At 35.9% G+C, this 22,153-nt stretch overlaps 1 protein-coding gene across 4 annotated transcripts in view; it reads left to right on the top strand.

Moving 5' to 3' along the window:
* The window catches only part of LOC576280 (ankyrin-3), a 119,554-nt gene that overhangs the window by 72,958 nt on the left and 24,443 nt on the right, over window positions 1–22,153 (top strand). For 3 of the 4 annotated variants that reach the window (XM_030979383.1, XM_030979384.1, XM_030979385.1), the window contains exons 41-49: window positions 39–188; window positions 1,225–1,295; window positions 5,430–5,468; window positions 6,225–6,263; window positions 6,910–6,948; window positions 9,527–9,565; window positions 10,754–10,846; window positions 12,559–12,588; window positions 17,124–17,159. In XM_030979383.1, coding sequence (XP_030835243.1) covers window positions 39–188; window positions 1,225–1,295; window positions 5,430–5,468; window positions 6,225–6,263; window positions 6,910–6,948; window positions 9,527–9,565; window positions 10,754–10,846; window positions 12,559–12,588; window positions 17,124–17,159 — 536 coding nt within the window. Of the gene's footprint in view, window positions 1–38; window positions 189–1,224; window positions 1,296–5,429; window positions 5,469–6,224; window positions 6,264–6,909; window positions 6,949–9,526; window positions 9,566–10,753; window positions 10,847–12,558; window positions 12,589–17,123; window positions 17,160–20,245; window positions 20,368–22,153 lie in introns of those variants that run through there. The other variant, XM_030979386.1, reaches the window with a different exon arrangement.

Below are 22,153 nucleotides of genomic sequence, written 5' to 3'. Positions count from 1 at the left end.
TGAGGTTAAAAATCAATAATAAACTTTTTTGTTATTAGGTGAGAGGCTGGAGGAGGCGCTAAGGAGTATCGGTAGGGGAGACATCATCGACCGTTGCTTAGGCAACTATGTTAGTCTAGATGTTTCAGCCCAACCAGATGACGATTCAGAAATGATGAGAGACATCCAGATGGCTCTAAACGAATCAGGTTAGTTTGATTATCATCTGCTCATCTTCAACTATCATCTGTTTCTCCAACTCACACCCGCTATGGTGATCGTGCCTTCTCTGTATGTGCTCCTAAACTCTGGAATAATTTCCCCATCTCTGTCCGTAAATCCCCAACTCTTGACACTTTTAAAAGTAGACTTACTGTAAGACCTACCTATTCAACATAAAGTAATTCCCCATCTTCATACCTAATTTAAAACCACATGTCCTATCTTCTTGTAATTTATTCATTATCCAAAGTACACAAATATTGCAGTTTCATTTATGTTACTTAATTATTGTATTTTGATTTTCATTATCATGTTATTGTTAATACACTGTTAGTTAAGTAAGAGCGTTCGTTTCGTCTAAATTAAGCACGATGTTCATTTCACTTTTCTTGTTGATGCTTATATCATATTTAGATTACTGGTAAACGTAATTTTCATTTCATTTGTTATGTAAAGCACTTAGAAACTGTATGTTTATACCAGCGCAATAAAAATCTTAGATATTTATTTATTTATTTGAAAAATCTTTAAAAAATAAAAAATTGAATGTAAATACCGACATGGACATGTACCATCCTGCTTGACTCTGAGAAAGCAGTGTTACCTTTATCTGATTATAACAATAGTAATAATAATAATAGGCATTTATATAGCGCCGTCTATCTAGACAATTCTATTCCAAGGCGCACAAAAAAAATAGAAGGAACAAGAGTTTGATATTGAATAATCAGCAATGCTATCACTAGTGACTGATCATCATTTGTTGACCTCCAATCATTGTTGATGACGACTAGGGTTTATTTCAAATTTTGTCGAATATTTTCACACCTATATGTTCTGGAAGATTTATTCTCCCAAGCCAGCTTCTTACCGGTGCTCCATGCTTCCCTGTATTACAAACGTTTCTGTATAAAAGTTTGAAAACAATTGATAGCAAAACTCTTTTTCATTCTCCATTATTTTATTTGATATGCCCTCCACTTTTTAATATGTTTTTTAATATCAATATCTTTTATTTTCCAGATCGCCTAGGAAACGACATTGATGCCTTTTCACCTCAAGGTCAAGCAGACATCACACTAGAGTTCTCTGGGGTAATTTCCATGAATTTGCATATCTGTGATGAATATTCATCTGGAGTCTGTTGTGTTGCTGAGTGCGTGTATTTTGTGTCCATTGACCTGTATCTTGTTTGTTTGTTTGTTTCATGTTGTCTTTTTGTCTGTTTGTTTGTTTTATGCCGAGGTTGTCGTTGGAGTGCTTACTTGTTTGTATTTTTGTTATCCTTTTTGTCAAATTGTATGTGCTGTTTTTATTGGATAATAGAGAGGGGAGAGAAGATGATGAAGAGAAGAGAGAGGAAAGGAAAAAGTGATGAGAAGGAAAAGGAGTTGGAACAGAGATGTTTAAGACATTGTTTGACATTGTTTATGAATGTGATTGTTCTGGTTATCTGTGTGTCACGTCTTACCATGCCAACAACACAAAAACGTGCTGAAATGCTATGCAGCATTGTCAAAAGTCCTAAAGATTTAGATGTTTACCAACAGCAAAGCATGGCATCCCCCCCCCCCCCCAAAAAAAAAGCAAAACAAAAACCAAATCAATGTCTGTCCCACAAGCACCACCGGTCTAAAAGAACAACAGAGATTGAAATAACCGAGAAATATCTTTATTTCATGCTCATGGCAGAAAGTAGATGGAAATTACAGTTAACAGGCAGAAATAATAATCCACAATTTTTTTTCCATTTTACTTTGTTTTGATGGAACTTTTCATTGGGGCAAGGTGACATCATGCCATTCATACTTTAATGCAGGGAAAGTCTCATACAAAAAAACGATGCACGATATCAGACTTGTGTTGTACATAGATGAGGATATGTGGTATATATATGTACACTGTAAGTGATATGTATACATGTATGTGTCTAATTGATGTGATGCATAGTGCCGAGAAAGGTATGAATGAAGTTGTGTTTATTAGGATGTGAGAGGAAGGATACGTCAAAATGAGGATGCTGACAAAGTACAAAAAGTTTCAGTACTTCTTAATATTCCATCGAAATAAAGAAAAATAAAGTAACTCCCTAGAAACTACCTGCTCTCTCACCTCACTGCTTCTTTTCTGTACACTCCTGCTTTATACAATCTTTCCTTCCTATTTTCATTTACTTCAAAATGTGTAAAGATGTCCTTCATATTGTCATCATTTCATCCAATCCTAGCGGCCATCATTTTTTTCCTAAACTAGTTGCTCCTGAGCCACAGAGATGTGAAGTGGTCCTTTATTATTTTCAGTATTTGCCATTTTTCTTTGAACTTTGCTCCTCTAGTCCCACGCAAAGCTATTTTTGTCCTGCCAATGCCCATATTTCCTCACCTCAGCAGTTACTTCACAGCAGTCTTTAGGGGATTATAAATCCCCCATTTTCAGCCGGAACACCTTTTCTTCAAGCCCCAAAGAAGCATGTCACAATTTTCCTCTCAGTTTTATTATTATTATTATTATTATTATTATAGCATGTTTATATTTCCATTATGATTTAGTGCGATCTACTTTTCACCCCATTCAATTCATATTTTACCTGACGTAATGATGTACAGTGTATTATTATTATTGTGTGCTATTGACTCAAGTCTTGTATTAAGAGTTACGCATGCATGTATGACAATGGTGATACCCCCTCCTTTTCCTTAACCCTTAGAATGCAAGTAAATAAGTTAGAGCTGTTAAGCTCATCAATAACCCAACCATTTCTTTGCAGCATTAGGAGCCCACAGCCATGCAGTGTAGTTGCACTTTGACAAAGAAAATCTTCTTAAACTTTACTTTCATCGCTCATACTTTTCATGTTATGTTCACAATTTGCTTTTGAATTTTTATTTCATCCATACTTGAACATTGCATGATTATTTTTTATCATTAACCCTTTCTATCTGTTCAATTTCTTATTTATTTATTATTTCTCTCTTTTAAATACTCTCACTCTTTTCATCTTTTAAACAAACCTTATACTCATTCAGAACCAGTGATTCACTTTCTTGTATATCCTTTGTGACAATTTTATTTATATTTTAAAGATTTATTACTGATTATTCATTTATTATTTACGTGTTTTATTTATTCTTTTTTTGAACTAACCCCACTAATTGAAATTTAATATGATTCTAAACGATGCTCCAATTTGTATTAATAAAATGGAAATCCCAACTGCGCTTCGCACCGTCCGTTCGTTCGTTCATTCGTACACGCCGCACTGCGCTAAAGGATCACAGGGGATTAGACACTGCCTACAATCATGCATTTCAGGTATGCATGAAAAGAGATCATCATTTTATCGTTCCTCCACCACCTCCATACCCCTTCACCTCTGACCTTTGACCTTTGACCTTTGACCTCCGTGGAAGTTCTGCTTGCTCGGTGTGGTTGGCAGAGTCTTATGTAATAAAGTTTGTTGGCGATGTTGTTGTGGTGGGCGAGTTTGGTTTCAGGCTCGATGTTTGTAGTGGCCATAGTGACATGTGAATATGCTTAACAACCATTTCCCCAGCCCTTATACATCTCTCTCTTCTCTTTCATGTTCATGTATTCTGTTACATGAACACAAAGATGCACCTCGTATCTTTCTCTTTATCTCTTTCTTTTTTATTTCCGCTATTTCTTCCTCTTTCTCATCTTTACTCTCTTTAATCATTCATCTCTCACTATTTACTTCTATCTTTCTTTCTATGCTTTGTACACGTATTTGACAGTTTTGACCGTGTTTAGTTAACACTGCATTTAACATATTCTGGTACATGATACTGGCAAGAAGGTATTGGTAACATTACTATTTGCCAATTTTTTTAATTAATTAATTAATTTATTTTTTTTTATTTTTTTTAAAAAATTTGTTTATTTATTTATTTATTTATTTATTATTATTATTATTTTTTTTTTTTGGGGGGGGGGTGGGGGTCAAGGAGAGGTGGGTATAAAGATAATATAGCTTTCTGATTTTGGGGATAATAAGTTGTACATGTGGATATGTATTTTAATTGTAAGATGAAGATGCATTACCCTACATTACACTGAAAGCATACTGTGAGTTTTAAAAATATATCCCCTACATTTACTAAGGTGGGAGGATATTAAACACAGGTGTCTTAAATATTAGATATCACATAAAAATAGCGTAGTCTTTACTATCACATACGTTCAGGTAATTTTTTTTTTACCTCAGAATTTTTTTCATACGAACAAAAACTTCAGACGTTTATGAAGTCAATTTGAACAAAACTATTGTTCAAGTAGGATATTGATTATACTCACATAGCATTCTTTTTGAAAAATGTGGAGATATTTAAAAAAAAAAAAAAAAAATCATCATTGATGATAGCTACATCAAGTTTTAAATTTGTGATTATGCATGTTCAAGAGAAGGTCCAGAATGAACAAGTAGATTGTTATGATCATTTCTAACTTAATATGAGATATATGATATCTTACTTCTTTGCATAGGAAATATAAATTAGGAAAGGTAAATGTTTTACTAAACAATTTAAACAAAACAAAATCTGTGAGAAATGTTATCTAACTTTACATTTAGCTTTTCAGAGTGCACTAAAGATTTGACTTTCTTAATCGACCTTAAAGTATTAGGAAATTGAACCTGGGTTTCTAATAGTAATGCTCGCATGAAATGGAATAAGAAAAAAATCCCCCTTTTTTGTGTGCAATAATAATGCTTAACATGAGAGAGAGATAGTTTTATGTTCACACTGCTGAGGTTGTGTTTTCTGTGAAAGGACCATAACAAATATCATTAAAGGCAAAGAGTGGTGGAGATGACAAATGTTATTAATTTCATGGCACTAGAAATTCTGATGATTATTATCGGTTTTCATGATCTGTCAAATTTGCAGGAGAAAAATATGTAACGGCATAATATTCAAATTCCTATGACTTGTGTTGCATCCACAGTTGATAATCCCTGTGCTACAAAATTGAAAATGAAAATGTATGCCATATATACATGTAGAAGATCATGTTTTTGATGTACAACAGTCCAACGTGTTAGTTTTGGTGTACTGTGGGTGTTGTTTGAAGAAAATTGATTTTACATTTTTAATTACTCAGGCGTCTTGTAACAAGTGTCATTATTTTCTTTTCTCTCTTCTTTTCTTTCTTTTATTTTGTTTGTTCTCCTCTCTCCAAAACCAAATGCATCATTTCCATGGTAACAGGGGCAACAAACACCTGATATTCTCCAAAGTACATTAGAGGTATTCAACAAGTCAATAGAAATTGCTGTTTTATTCAATTGTACAATGCCAGCTCTATAAATATCACAAGAACTAGATAGGAAACGCAAGAAATGCTTGGAGTGATGACTAAATTTCATCTTTTACTATCTGACTAGCAATTGTGAACCACCACTGAAAGTGAAAGGATACTGTGATATGAAGCAATTTGAAACCACCAACATTTTATTTTGTTACCAAACTCATAGAAGAAGGTTATTCTGTTTAGATATGTCTGTATCTGACATACATGCAGGCTACGTTTAGTACTAACACAAAGATTGAAATGATAATTTTGGAAATACAGAGAAAGGTTTTACTCCAAAAATTTGATGGCTTATAAAGAGGTCTGTAATGGAAAAGCAAATATTTTGACAAGTATGTGTTTAAGTATATTCCAACAAATTATGATTTCAATTCAAACTTTTTTCTTGATAAATAAGAAATACAATTTATTATTAAGAAATACTGATTGATCCTCAAATGAAGAACTAAGATATGTCAGGAAAAGTACAGCCTCTCTTATGAAGAGACTTCATTGAAATCAGCAACGTGAATATGATGAAATCAGCATTTAAACAAATTCTAACTTTGAGAAGAAACTGTTCATCTCAAAAGTGTTATTCTTGACATATGCCAAAATTCAAATTAATTGTTACTCCCCTCCTTCCCCCACAACAACATCTGATACTATTTATTTTGTCTTCTTTTTGCCGCTGTCTCAACTGACTTGCGTAGGAGCAAGCTCGACAAGAGGTTACAGATAGATTAATCAAGGTACAAAGATCCTCCTTCTGTCTTAACTGAAAAGATGTTTTTCTATTTTTTAAAATTGTTATTGGTAATAAGCAATTTGCTTAATTATTAAGAACCACTTGAGGTATCAACTGTCCCTTTAAATGGTGTAACCAAATAGAAATATTGCTGAAAGGTAACAAAAGATGAATAGTTCTGATACCCAGGATATACGCTTTCTTTATTGGAAATGAAACTCAAGACAATAATTTTGAGAAGAGAACCAGACAATGTTTTTTATTATTAATTATTTAAAAAAAAAAAAAAGTCGTATTTGAGAATGAAATCCTGTGCCCAATGTTGTTTTATTTAGACTGAATTAGACCTGGTCAAAGTTCAATCTCAAAATTGTTACTGTAATTCACATATTGTGGTGAAACAGCTCCCAGAATCTTGTAATCTGTGATTTATTTTGTCAAATGAAATTTGAGCAGATTTTAGTTGTTCTCTCGCTAAGAAGGTGACATTTTCAGTCACTTGTCAATTTGTCCTCCCTTATGGATTTGTAAATATTTCAGATCACAAACTTTTTTGTCCTTTTGGACTACATATTTCCTTTTTCCTAAGGAGTTTTCTCTTTCTCTTCCTTTTTTATTTTCTTTCCTTTTTTCCTGAACTCCCCCCTCAGGAGTTGAAAGAAGAAGCTATCGAGGCAAGCTCTTCTGAGGTACATGCATATTCATGATCCCAGATCCTAATTAACATATGTGGCCACACCCTTGTTGCTTATCAGTAATTTCATGAGCTGTTTTGATTGGTTGATAGTGGTTGTTTGTTCAAGGAGAGTGCATGTTGCAGTAGTTTGATGGAAACAACATTCTTTGTGAAAAATGTGGTGACTCTGTTTTTATTCCCCCTATTAGACCCCTACTCCCCATGCGTCTTAATAGAACGTCCTCACTTTATTTTCTTTGCACATCAATGCGCTATCCTCCATGTTCTTCATGCTCTTTCTGCATTTGATTCCTTTCTTGAAAAAAGATCTCTCTCCTTTTCCACATCATGTACCTCAAACATTATGCACACTTCAAACTCCTTTTCAATTTTTATGAATCTTTAATGTGCAGATGCAAATTCTTTCATAGCCTTTGTCTTTATTATCGTCAAAGAGTTCTTTTTTTCGCCGTATATTGTGCAATAGCATCTTCAGTTCCTGTTATCTGCATAGATCTTTTCTTATCAGATTTTCTCCCTTCTCTTGGCAAGCAATATGTCCAGAGGTTTTCCCAAGAAGGGCAACGATATAATCCACGTTTTGTTAAAAATTTAGCAGAATTATAAACTCATCATCGAGTAACCTAACTCATTCTAACAAAGCTAATCCATTTTTTATTACTCCAATACGATTGATGAACTTCAAAATTTTGTTTAATCCACCTGAATTTATATGAAGATTAATTGAATTGATATTCCCTAAAATATTTGCTTCTGTTGGAAAGACTGACCCACCAGCAAATGATATCCAGATTTTGTAATCCACAGTCCTTTCCTTGCCCTAGCACAAACCTGTGCATGTCGAAGTGGTTTGTCAAAGTGTGAAGCCGTATGATCCTGTGCAAACCAGTTCAAACCAGTTCAAGCCAGTTCAAACCAGTGCCAACTGGATTGATCTAGTTTGAAATGACCAATTGCACCCTGTTCTGCAGTGAACTGGTTAATTGTTTAATATTTATGCATGGTGTGTGACCTGCCTGCACTGCTCTGCTAAGGAAAGAAAAGTTCATAGTTCAAAGTTCGTGATCCAGAAAGATCAAATCCTAAATGTGCCTACATGTCTTCCCAGTTAGTAGAAAGTGGTGAGTGTACTATTTTGTGTCCTCTTTATTATAATTATTATTATCTTTCCAAGCTATACCTCTGTCAACATGTTAGATCTAACAAATATTACCATGATTGCAAAGACTCAACTCGAGGGTTCTTTCAATATCTCTTAGAAATCATTCTGGATTATGTAATTCGTCATTGTCAAGCACATTTTGAAAGGGCAATGGGAAAGGCAACTAAAAGGGCTTTTAGTAGATTTTTTGTTCATTCTCTTTCTATTCTTGATTATTTCTATCAGGGATTACCTTTTCAAGAACTAATTCAGCAGGTTCATTTACAGAAAATTTGAAACTATTAGCTTCCTTATCATCATCTGCTTCATTCATATTTAATGCTCAATTTGATATATGCCTGGCAGATTAATCAATTCTTCATTATTTCCATTATGAAAGGAACTTGTATGAAAGAAGAAAAAGAAATGTTCTGGTTTGTAGCTTAAAAATTCCTTGAGTTCAGCCGAAATAAAATAGTTTTTATTTTCATTCTTTTGTAAATCATAATTTAGTAAGATGCATGCTTGTAGATATATCAGTGATTTATTTTTATGATGTACCGTAGTTGCCAATTTTTAAAAGTTAAAATAGTTATCTGCAGTCTCATTTTCTGATATGTCAAGTACTTGTCTCTTTTGCAATATCATACTGATGTTTTTCGATGTATTTCAAAAGCACATCAAAATCTGCAAACACCACACTAAACTTCAAAGCAAAATTACATGTGATTTTCTAGAATATTCATTTTGTGTGTGCATGATTGTTTACACGTTTTGCATGTCAATTTTCTAGATATTTTGATGAGTATCCCCGTTAGCCCCTCACTTCACCTTCAGAAACTTAACTGTTTTTATAAAGTGCTTGTGCCCATGCCAATAATGAAAAAACAATTAAGTAGTCCATATTTTTCTTTCCTTGACATAAATTAAAAGAAATATTTGAGGTACAGATCAAAGCTAGAGAATATATGTCGTTTTTAGTAGATTTTAGCAGATCACATTCCTTGAGTACTTAACAATAAAAATGGCAAGCATTCTTTTTAAATTTAGACAAGTCAACAGTGATTTTCTGATTGATACAAGGTGTAAACTAGCACAAACAGTTTGGAAAGTGGCCCTTTCTTCACAATCAGTAAAAAAATTACCTGTTTCTGTCAGTTTTCGCTTGCCACGCTGCGAGCTTCTCCAAGACTTTTGTTATATCAATGACACCAAAATTGGTATTTTTCTACTGATTGTAAAGAAAGAACTGATTTTCAAGCTATATCGCCAATGAGACTAACCTTTCAGTGAGCAGAAACACTCACTTATGTTGCGCATAAAATAAACAGAAATATATAAGAAGTGTTTATCTTTATTTGCAAGGATCATCATTAAAGAATTTAGTTTTCAAAGATTAATTACAATAGTTTTTCCTTCTTTGCAACAGGATGTGAAAGAATCGGCAGCTGCAGCAGAATTCTATGAGGTAAATTTATCTTTCATTCTGCATTTTCATTGAAATAAAACAAATATAATCCCTTGTCATATTTATTCTTTCTTCTGCATCATTACATGCCTGTTCAGTTATTGATTTCTTGCTCTTTTTTTTCCATTTTCAAGTTTGCTGTGTCGTAAATGAACTTTCCCTTCTGATTTTAATTACATTTACTATTTATTTATTGATGAAAAGATTAAGGGAGGTCTTTTTAACGTGTGAACATATACCAGTTTAACACCAATTTAACACCAGTCTACTTGTACTCATCAATTATGGTTTGATCATTTCATTTTATACTGATGTGAAGGTTTGCATTAGTATGTAAACATTGCACTATTTTCTTTGTTCCGAAGCCTGGACTTCAATTCAAAATTTAAAAAGAAGAAAGAAAAAGAAAAGATAGGATAGATTTCCATCTTATCAAATCAGTAGAACGTGGTAGAGATAGTTCTTTCAAAGAGAAGAACAAAAATCTAACTTGTGTAGATTCTTAGATATGTTGTTTTGGATATAATGAAAGTTCTCTAACTCTCTGAGTATCGCACTTGGATTAATATCTCTGTCTCATATTAATTTGTTGAAGACTTTGGGATACTGTAATGAAGCTCTCCTTTTTCTAGTTAAAGGACTTGAATAGTGCATGAGACATTTAATGACAGAAGCATGCTGAGATAAACACTTATTCAAACACTTATTATTATTCAAACCAAAATATCTCTCTTTATCCTCTTATTTATGATACGTACCAAACCCAACCCCTCCTATATTTGTTCTTTCTGATAATACCATGTAATTTTATGAGTAAAGTAAGAAAAGAAAATCATGTTCAGATTTAGTTATGATTTTATAATAATGTGATGTTCCCTGACCCTGTTTCTGTACAAGTCAAACTAGAAAATCATCTTGGTGTTTAGGAATACTTTCTTATAGATCATGTCATGCATTCCAACCCTGTTTGACCTTTGACCCTGCAAAATTTACCAAGTTCATCCCAGCTAGGAATATTTTCTTGATCATATGACCTGACCTTTCCTGACACTGTGTTGCCGTTTTGCTGAGTTATATGCACATACCGATTTTTATTTTGGTCATGCTCCGCCATGGCTTGGCTGTGTTGTTTTACATGCATGAGAGGATTATTATTTTACCATGTTTCTCCTCCCCCTGCATCGCTAGGAGATCAAGGAAGAAATTCTTGAGAAGCATGAAGAAGAAAGAAGAGAGCTCCACTTTGAACCCTCGTTCGGAACGCTGGAAGAAACCAAAGAGGTAATCATTCAGCTGCTGCGCCCTCTAGCTGGTCCTCCTCTACTCATCCTCCTCATCTTAAGGCTTCAATTCATCATTTAGTAAACAAATTGTTAACAAGATTTTAATATGTGTTTTGGAAATTCAAATGCCATTATAAAGGGGAACCACAATCATTTTCAATTTTGAAAATCCTTATATAGGTTAAGAAGGCTATTACTTTTTTGAAGACTTTTGAAGGTCAATACACAAATTGACAACTGAAATTTCTCTTTTGCTCCTTTTCTCTCATACCTATTTCTGTCAAACCCCTTTAATTCTGTCAATTCTGCTTCATGGAATTATTACACTGGGTCTTAGTTTACTATAGTTTCATCTTCTCTACCCTCTGTGTACATACCAACCATGTCTGCACCTTGCATGCATATAGGTTATTAGCCAATCACATTAGATACTGCATCCTCCCCCATCCTCATTACTTTCGGGGGATAAGAGCACATTTTTAATTTTTTTTTTGGCTCAGGATATTGGAAAATTATGTCGTCAGATATTTCGTTCTTTTTTTCCTCCTTGAGCACAATTTTTTATTTTTTTCAAATATTTTTTTTTAATTAAAAAAAAATTGAGGGGGGGGGGTTAACCACCCCCCCCCCCCCGCTGCGTATGCGCCTGTGTGCCACTATATACACTTCCCTAAGCAACCTTATATGTGCCATGTACATGTCTGTCAGGGATTGCAGTTGGCTCTTTGCAGAGGCTGTTTTCTTGCATGGATACCTGCACGCCTCCCTTTTACAATAGCATATCATATCATATCAATTTGGTATTCTTTGATTTGTAACCCGAGCATGACATCTAGTGAAGTGTATGCAAGTTTCTCGTCGACCTTTCATATACATGCATTTACACTAGATCGATTTCAGCAGAATCCTTCTGATTTTACGTGGTTGGTGGTTGGCACTATTTTTGTTTCACCAAATCAAACCATATCCTTTGTTCATTTTTATTAAAAAAGGTGTTTACATATAAAAGTCATGTTGTACAGATTGGAGGGTCTCATTTTGTTGTTAACTCCTTGAATCCTGAATTTTGTCATTCGCTTAACCTTGGTACAGGGATCACCCAAGTTCTTGTAGGCAGTGGGTTAATTAATTAATCATATGCCATTTAAAGAAGAAGAATAGGAGATTATCTTGTAACAAGCATCAAAGAATGTCCCTTGACAATAAAATGCAAGAACTGACACTTGGATGAAATCTGGGGCCCATTTCACAAAACCTTTTTTCAATGACAAATGACAAAAATTGGTGACAAATCTGCTGATAACCAATCAGAAGCAAGGATTTCAGTAGCTTAACACAAAAACTGTCATTTGTCACTGATGACAAGTTTTTCTGGAAACCCCCCCCCCCCCCCCCCCCCGGAGATCATCAGTGATTAGCATCCCTTGAGATAGAAATGTTTGTGAGATGATGTTCACTCTGTAGAATACTCAGAAGCGGACATTATCTGAAGAATAATGGTCTTGCTTCGTTAAGTGGGACATGGACAATTAAAGGCCTTCTATGAAACACAGACAATAAAAATAAGAACTACTCTACCCAAAGTAATGAAACTATAGCACCAATACCGGTACATACGTGTATCATATTTCTCCAAGTTGTGCATTTCATTTATGGTGGAAATTTTAATCTTTTTGCATCAATTTTTTTCTTCCGTCTACTTTTTTTTAGGAGGATTCACCCTCTCCAACTGGACCACAGGTATTGTGTTTACAGAGCTTTTTTCATTTTTTTTAAAAAACTCACTTTTCATGTGTTTTTGTTGTTTTATTTTCTTTTAAATTTTCTTTTGGAGGTATTTTGAGGCACACTAACCATTAATTGCCACACTTAGCATTGCATTTAACCACAAAGCTCTTTTTTGAATTTGATCACAACCCAGTTCTTAGTGTCCCCAACAAAATAAAAAGAATTAAAAGTAGAAAAGAAAACTTAGATTGTGATTCAATCTTTCAAACTTATTAGAATAAACTTTTTAGTTATATTTAGCTATGACCTTTATTCATAGCAGTTTTTTTTCTTCCAAACATTGCAGTTTAATATTATGATTTAATACAGCATTTAAATATGATACAAAGTCATATCTTTCAAGTTTCTATACGAAAGATGCATTTCATGAATCTGCTGAGTGACTGTTTTGATTGTCACTTCAATTGTTCAGTATCTAAACAAAAACAAATAGAGAACCAATTTAGACCAAGGTATTGATAACAGTTTGCATATTTTTTTCTTGAATGTACAAATATAGCATTTATCCATTCATCAACATGCTTTCAGCTCTTGAGTACTTATCATAACCAGCCTTCTAACCGAGATCTTAACATTTGGCTTGCAGCATGGTTCTACTACTATGATATTTATATCACTTTCTCCTGTTTGAATGTAATTCAATCACTATTCATTAGCAATACAATCTTCAAATTGCCTCTTTAGATATACACGTAAGATAAACTGATAACATTCTTACTGTCTATATGACTATACTCTACTCATGAAGTAGAACCATCATAAATATTGATGAAATGATATGTACGATCTACCTGTAATATTGATGTGTCTGTACCTGAAAGCATTATGCAATATCTTCAAAGTGTTTCCCAGTGTTGCCCAGACAATGGATGACCCATATGTTTCATCTTGTTTGAAACACTGCATGGTATGATAGTTACAGAAGGCATGCCAGTGCTCGATCAACTTTTGGAATGTCTTATGGTCTTGAGATTCCTGCACTGAACGTATCCCAAAGATTTCACTTACAAACGTCCTGATTGGTCAGCCTTCTCTCCTTTGTTTTGAACTGTCCTATTAAACTAACCCTTCCAAATCGTGCCCTCTCAGTCCTCTTGGTTCCCTTTCTACAAGTTCTGAGAACAGAAAAATCTACATCTTTACTTTTTTTTGAGAAATTGGTAAATGACTTAATCTAATACTTGTAAGAAGAGAAGCTTAAAGGAGAATCATAAGGTATTTTTCCACTATTAGATGTTTTTACTAAAGAATTGACAAGTTGTTATTTTGAAATATTGGTATAAATGGGAGTGTTGCTTTTACTCTATGTGAAATATCCGGATCCAAACAAACTGCAAAGAGTGTGAGGAAGAAACGATATATTCTGGGATTATTGTGACCTGTCATATTACAGACACATCTTTCTTGTCCCCCTTTTCCTCCCCCTAGAAGTCAAACATGGACATGGCTTCTGCGGGTCCTTCCTCCTCAAAAAGCGTAACGGTCACGCAGACTCGCGTCACGGTCACTTCCAAAACAAGCGGTCCCGAATCGGGTACCGAATCCTCGACGGAAACCGCGGTCTTTGTAGGCACTGCCGATAGGACTCTTGAAAAAGCCGCGGAACAGATCAGGGTCCAGGTTGATTCCATTTCCTCCGAAGGGGGTGTAGAGACTGATGAACTGGAAGGGGTGCAGTTGGCACCCCAGATGTCGCAGGTTAGGATCGAGGTCGACGAGGCACCGACGCCCGACCGCATGAGCTCCGATGAGAATCTCTACATCGCCCATGCTGCGAACATTGTCCAAGAGCCAGAGATTGAAGCAAGTGCCGAGGAGAAAGAAGAGAGCATCAACCCGTACAGGGATATGGAACCAGATCCAATCGGTGATGTAGTCATTGAGGAACCCCAGATCCAAGCTCAGTCTGAGCACCGGGTGGAGAGTATCAATCCGTACGCAGACATGGAGCCAGAACCGTTGACAGGGTCGGAGCCGATCGAGGAACCTGCCGTTGCTGCAGTATCCTCAAGCGATGTTCATGGCATCAACCCTGAACTCATGGGAGATCCAGAGCCTCTGGATGCCACAGGGAACATCCCAGGCCCAGACCTGACTGATATTCGGCACACCTCAATGGGTGCTCAGGCATGGGAAGGAGACACCTCCCCTAGCCAACCGACCTACCCACAAAGTCCCTTTGAGGACTTCAAGATGGGCCATCCTGGAGAGTCCACTGTGCAGCAGATCACAATGGAAAGCAAAATAGTAATGTCCAAGTCCGAGACCCAAAGGTCCGAACCTACCGTGACAGGTTATAGAGTGTCCACTTCGGAAGTGACCGTTTCCGAGTCTGGGTCACCACGTCTTCTAGAGGATGAGGTTCCCTTGGCAACAGAGCAGTTTGCTGAGGTACGCTGAAGTTTTTCCTTATGCGTTGTTAAGTGTTGTGTGTGCTTATCTTGTTTCCCAATGACTTGTGCAGTCCCCCGGGAGTGGGCTAGGGGAGTATGGGATTTATTTTTTGGTTCTTACTCCATTTTCGCCTCTCAAAAAGTTAATTTTATGTTCTTTGGATGTCCAAACTCTTCTCTACACTCTTCACCCTTCAAAGATTGTCAAAGATCCTCTTTCATCTTTACACCTTTTCATAATCTCCTTTTGCCTGATTCACTTTTCAAACGATATGTTAATTCAAACAAGAGATTATAGCATCCAATTATCCAATGTTTCCCAGCCCTTTGCAAACAAAAAAACAACTTCAATCCAGTTTATTTGAATGAAAGAAAAGTAGTTAGTTTGTAACTCGTATGTTCACCTGTGTACCAGTTCACCCTGTACAATGTCTTTCTTGTGTGCTCTTGTATTTTAAATTAACTTTCCAAGTATTTGTTTTTGTAAAGAAAGAAAAACTTTATTTTTTTATTTTTATAATGATGTAGGGCCTAAACCCATTTTATTCATTCCATTTAATTCATTATGAGTACCAGTAATCATTCTTTGATAGAACGTTTGATTTAGGAAATGTAATATTTCTGATTGATATGAATTTAATTATGGTTTGGGGAAGAACAGATTGGTTTGCTGGGCAAATATCAAAGGGAACTTTCGTGCATATTGTTATCTTTTTCTGGAATAGTAGTGAAAACCAAGCATGTTGATATTCTTTTTCATGTGATATGGCATTCATCTTTTACTTTGCCTCATCTACCTTTCATTTTCCCCCATCAATTGCAGAAACTTGCTTTGTCCATTATAAATGTAAGACAAACAAATGACTTTATTTGCCTATCTTCCACTTCTAACCGGTCACACATTTCTATTCCATCTGCACTGTGTCTCCTTTTAGTTATTAGTGTGAAATAACATTTTGATCAGGAAAATTAGTAATTATAACAAGTTAATATTATTATTTCTCGGTTATTATTCTTTGTTTTTTAGTTTTTTAACTAACACAATTGGAAAACTTTCATTAACCATCAATTTAGCCTAATGCTCAAACCAGATTATGCTCTGCAGGTGTTTTACTTTTTTTTTAAATAAAATGGCAGCAATTATGATAGTGCTTCGACTAAGAAAAGATTCTAATTATAAATTATTATACACTGCATAACCTTAAATTTCTTTCTAACCTTTTGTTTGGCCATGTACTATTTTTCAACTTGACTTCTGCATACTTATGTGTACATTAAGAAATTATTATGAGTGTAAATGCCATAATAATGAATGATAAAAGCTGTTTGGTAATTGCTCTAATATTGATTACGGTATATTGTTTTAAACCCTAATTGTTCTAAACATATAATCTAATGATATGATTTTTTTTACTAATATCTAGCTAATATATTATAAATTGTGTAGTATAATCATAATATTTAGAGCACAAATATTCTCCCCTTTGCTGTCATCAAACTCAGCATGGAATGGCTTCCCCTCCAAAAAAAAAACACAGTTTGAATTGCCCTGCGGTATATATTGCATGCTTAATGATCCCTTTTATGTTCTTGCATTGTGTGGCGAACAACTTTTTTTTCTTGCATGATTATAAAAGTAAAAAGTAACACGTCTGTAAATATGATTAATGAATTTTAATTTAATTATTAGAATTATTGCAAGACGATAAAACCGGTGTAGAACCTAAATGTTTATGAAATTTTTGAAAAAGATTGGGGTCTCTATCAATTCTTGTGGATCGTGGACACTCAAGATTTTGTTAAGATATCGTAAGTGCATATCTTCAGTCAAGCAATATTTTGTTCTTTTTAGCATCAAAATGTCGGCCGTATGGAAATGAAAAGTGATACCAAAATCTATGGGGTATGTAAACATTGAGGACTAGCATTAACATTTTAAGATTTTACTTCACAATCTTCTCAAACAATGAAAAAGGATTTTCAAAGTCAAGTACCGGTAACTGTTAGTATTCTATATCTGACATCCCTGTCTCTCTCTCTCTCTGTCTTCCTCTCTCTTTCTCTCTATTTGTATTGTATTACTCTCTTGTATAGGATGTCCAAGATTCAGCTCGACCTACGGACCTAGGGGTAAGTCATGAAAATGTTAGATGCATCCCTCAACCTTCCCCTAATTCCCTTTTTAAAAACCATCCATGTTAAATTAAAGATAAGTACATGTAGGTGTTAAAAAATGATGTTACAGGTAGATGGCTTTTAAATGTGAGCTATATTTAGGAGAGAGAGAGCAACATTGCTCAGGGACAGGATGCCACCGTCAAGCAGATGTTCACTCAGGTTTGCCATGATGAGACATTCAAGGGATTGGAAACGGATGCAAACCTCGGACGAGAGTTATGATGTTGCTCGACTGACATACATACATGTACTACATAGCTCATAGAGAGAGAGAGATAGTTGCAACAACATGCCCTCAGAAGTCAATCCATGGAGCTCCAGATAGTTCCCTCTCCCATACATAATAGGGCGCTTTTGCAAACACGACGGTAACACGAGGGAAAAAAAATCTGCGCATGCGAGAACCAGAATTTTCTTTGTTCTGTTGATTTTCACGTCCGTACGCGGCCATTATAGCGTTCATTCCCTAAACACGACGGAAGAGCTGTATCCCTGTAATTCTCCCAGTCGTCTTTGCTTCCGTCGTCTTTGCGAAAGCGCCCTACTCTCTACGGGTGGGAACTATTTGTCACTCCATGGATTTGATATCTGAACAAGGGCAACTTCTGTTGATGTAACTATCTGCGCTGTACAAGCTGCGACACGTTAGAGTCCCCAACCTTGAGTAAGAACGGAAGTTCCTGAAGCAGATTTTCATAGATGAGGGTAGTATTTGTAGCACTTAAAATTCTTTCGGTTGGAAGTGGTAATTTCGCTTGGATGAAGTTAAATGCCTGATGGAGTACAAAAAAAGAGGTTTGAAAAGAGCTGAAGGGCTTCGACTGTAAACAATTTATTAGCATATTGGTTACTTCCCCTGCAATATGCTTTCAACAATTAAAAAAGGCATATCTTCCACTCCCCTTTATCCCATCCTCCTTTGAAAACACATCTTTGTATGCTCTCTAAAAATAAAAAATGTTTCCTAGTGTTAAAAGTCTTTAATAGCAGTAGAAGTGGCAGTAAAAGTAGTAGTGGTAGTGGTAGTATTAAACAGTCGTTGTGATACATGTAGTATAATTGGTAAAGTGGTGATATTTTCTATGGGAATTGCAAGGAAATACCTTGCCTTATATCTGCAGAATTGCCAATGATATGCAACTGCTTCTAATTCTTTTGAAGTTGTTGGCATATTTGCAGATGTTCATGAGGACCACTATTACATGTATCTTGTATTAAAAGCCAAGGGTGGAGAAAGACCTCTTCCCTTTCCTCAGTTCCATTCTTTTTTCGTGACTGTATTATACATTTATTGATTTTAAGAAAAAGTTTTCAATGATTATTGTCATGGTAGAGCTACAGGCTGCATCTTGTACAGTGCATGAGAATGAGATTTCATCCCAAAATGTTTTCCTTTATTAATGACAAAAAAAGAAGAAAAGAGATAGTGGTTATTTTTCATATTACGTTTGGCACTCCTATATTCTTACAAAATTAGCAGTGAAAAGTCTGATTACTTTCTTGTACATTGTTTAAAAAAATACTGATTAAATACTTCCTTGATAACATTTTGGGAAAGAAATTCAAGCACTAACAATTTTCAAATGTACATGTAGTGTGACTAACTTCATGTTTCTCTTTTACTACCATATTATTGCAATACCATGTGTTATTCAAGTATTAATCAAGTCTAAGCCTCTTCACAGCCTAAAATACAAATTCAGGATCACAGCAAGTAAAGAAAAAGGAGAAGAAAAAAAAAATGCTCCACATTTATCATTTCACCATTTCACCCACACCAAAAATTCAAAATGACTGAAAAATATATGCTGCTGTGCTCCAAACTCTGCAAAATATTCTCCCGAAAAAAAGAAGAAGATATTCTGTGAGATGCCCTTCTCAAAGGAAACTCTGCCTGTTATCCGAGCATGCAATAGTTACCAAATTTTCATCTATTTACCCACAATGCTTTGCTCTCCTTCAAAATGACTGAGACCTCCTCTCCCTCCCATCAATGATAGATTGAGACTATATATCCATTTCATGCAAAAACAGAACAGGCATGCTCGTTCAATTAGCCAGGCATCCTCCTCTCTATTTTCCATCTCCTACGACCCTTGTGAAGGTTCCGAAAACAACTCCATGCACAGTATATTTACGACATTACTAGCTTTTCCATGCGATGTCATTTTAATCAGTTTAATTTCCATGTGCCATCTAGCAGTCGCTCCATCCATGTCTCTCTAGCCACTCTGGAAGATGTGCAGTTCTTGCAAATGCCGCCATTTTATTAATTTTTTGTTTGAAATTCCATACTAACGTGCAGCCCGTGTTCCTGCATATTTCTCCATCTAATACCATCACTTTGTGTCTCATCTTGTGTCATATGAATGTGTGTCGTTTGACTGTGCCGATTGTGTGCAAATGTATGTTGTGAGTGGGTATTCTTGTCATGGTGAAGTCGGAAGTCGTTTCACTTGTTGGTGAACGTGCTGGGTTCGTTCTAAAGAGAGATGTCAGGAATGATTTGGTCGACTCAAAAGTGTCTAAATGTGAAAGCATTTCTTACCAGTAAGGATGTCCCATGTACTTTCATCTTCTTGTATTGTCAACTTGTCTTTGTTTTCCATGTGATCATTTTTGTTCTTTTAATGAAAGATACCCATTGGCTGCTGCATGCTTTAAAGCTTAGAGATAAAGAATAATTTTTAAAAAGGAGGCTTTCATAGAGTAGGCCCGCTAGAACCTTCCCTTAATTCTTAGAACAGTGCCTAGATTTCCTGACCCTTTGCTTAGAGGCTCTTTCTGTGCTAACTAAGAAATGTGCATGCATTGATCTTTCATGCATCAAGTCCTTCTCATTCTATGCACCTGCTTCAAATGCATCTACCTGTGAGTTTGCACCGGGCATGTTGTTGGCCCTGGCTCTTGGCTTGGGCCATGCAGGGCTGTCCACCACTGCCTGTGGCTTTATTCATATCTGGCTGGAGGGCTTAGACTTGCTACCCAGGCTGTTTGTCAGTTGATAGTGAAGTGACTTAATGTGATTAACACCACAGGAGCCTGGAAAACCAGCAGAGCACCAAGAAACAACCGGAGTGGAGACAACTAGATCTGAGGTAAGGATCTGATTGATACACGACTGTAAAAACCCAATACACACACACACACACCCACACACACACAGTGGAGGAGGCTGATTATTCTGAAGTATTCAGCAAAAATCTTTGAACATAGAGCTGGGAGGAGAAAAGTTTGACATCTTTTTCAATGTTTACCCATTGCATTCAAGTTTGTGCTGATTTGCAATGGGATTCTGAAAATCAATTTAAAAAAGAAGAAGATTCGTATTTGCTTTGAGATACAAAGGTATTTCAAATACTTGCATAGATTAGTCTTGACTTGGTGAATGTTAACCTTTTTTGTCCTGATATTTTATGCCTGTTATTCATGAATATACTGTGGTAACCCATTATTAAAGAGAATTCACTTCAATATCAATTTATGAATGACATATAATCTTATTTCATGCAAAATGAAAATGTGCTTGTGTGCTCCAGGAGAGTGATAAGCAATCGCAAACACCTTAACTTTTGTAAGTGGTCAGATGTACTTGTAGTCGTAGATGTATAACGTGAAATATTGCTTGTAGCCGACATGAAAGCTGAAATGTTACAGAATGGGCAGTACTAATAATAGATGAAACATTGGCACCTTTTATATCGAGTATGTGTAACTATGTGGTAAAGATTTTAAAAAGTAGTCGATGATGCACAGTATGCATGTAAAACTCACCTCATTCTTTCTGTAGACAATAACGAGGACAGTGACAACAGTAGAGCAGAAGATCATCACCCAGGAGAGCACCAAGATTGAGACCAAAGAAGACATTCCAGAAGAGCCATCAAAGGCATCTGAAGAATGCAAGGAAGCAGTGCTCGATTATGAAATGCGACCTGAAGCAAAGGCATCAGATGAACCAAAAGAACCTGAGCCAGTTGAGACATTTGAAACTAAGGTAAAAGAAACAGAAACATGGAAAGAGCCTGAGCCAGTTGAACTGACCCAGTCTCAGGTTGAACAGGACATTCCAGTGGAAGAGGACACTAGAGTTCCTCAAGATCTTGACCTCCGAAGCAAAGACCAAGACGTTTCACTAGAACGTTTGGTCCAGTCTCCCGAGCCTGTAGCTAGTCCAGATGCTGAGCAAAAGGAGGCTATCTATGATTATGAAGAACAAAGGGAAGTGACAGTGATAACACAGACGACCAAGATCGAAGAGAAGACAGTGAATGTAGTCAAAATTCAAGAGGAGAGGCAGGATGATGAGCCAACACAGGAACCCAAAGTGTCGGAGCCCATTACTGAACAGCAGGAATCCCCAGTGCGAACTCTTCAAGACTTTGATAAACCCATTGCAGTTCAGGAAGTTCAAGAGGAAGAAACAATTCTTGAGCCAACAACTGAGGACAGCATTGGGGAGGTTGTCAAGGATGAACCTAAGACAATTGAAGAGAAAGAACCTTCTGACGAACCTGTGATTGAGATGGATAAGGTAGAGGAAGTTAAAGAGGAAGTCGAAGAAGCTCCTGAGTCACCAACAAGGGAAACTCTTCCACAAGAGCATGAGACAGTCACGCATTACCAAGAGACAGTTACTACTGTGGTAACTACTACTGAAATCCGGGGACATGGAGGAGAAGAGGAAATTGATGGTGGTATGTTCAGTAGGCCAACTGTTCAAGAAGATACAGAAGAAACAAACATTCCTGGAGAACAAGTGAGAGAATATGTTTCCAATGTTGTTGATTCTGCCATCAGCCAGGAGCAGTCTCGTGCAGAAATTGTAGATCAAGCAAAAGATGAACCACCTGTTGACTCTGATTCGATCCCGGAAGTTCTACAAGTTGATGACTCTCAAACAAGTACGACGGTTTTAGAAAAGAAAACAGATGAAGTCGTATTCA

Source organism: Strongylocentrotus purpuratus, unplaced genomic scaffold, assembly GCF_000002235.5.
Source record: "Strongylocentrotus purpuratus isolate Spur 01 unplaced genomic scaffold, Spur_5.0 spur5_scaffold_10, whole genome shotgun sequence".
In the NCBI taxonomy this organism is placed as follows: domain Eukaryota; kingdom Metazoa; phylum Echinodermata; class Echinoidea; order Camarodonta; family Strongylocentrotidae; genus Strongylocentrotus; species Strongylocentrotus purpuratus.
This window is presented reverse-complemented; position numbering and strand designations above follow the sequence as displayed.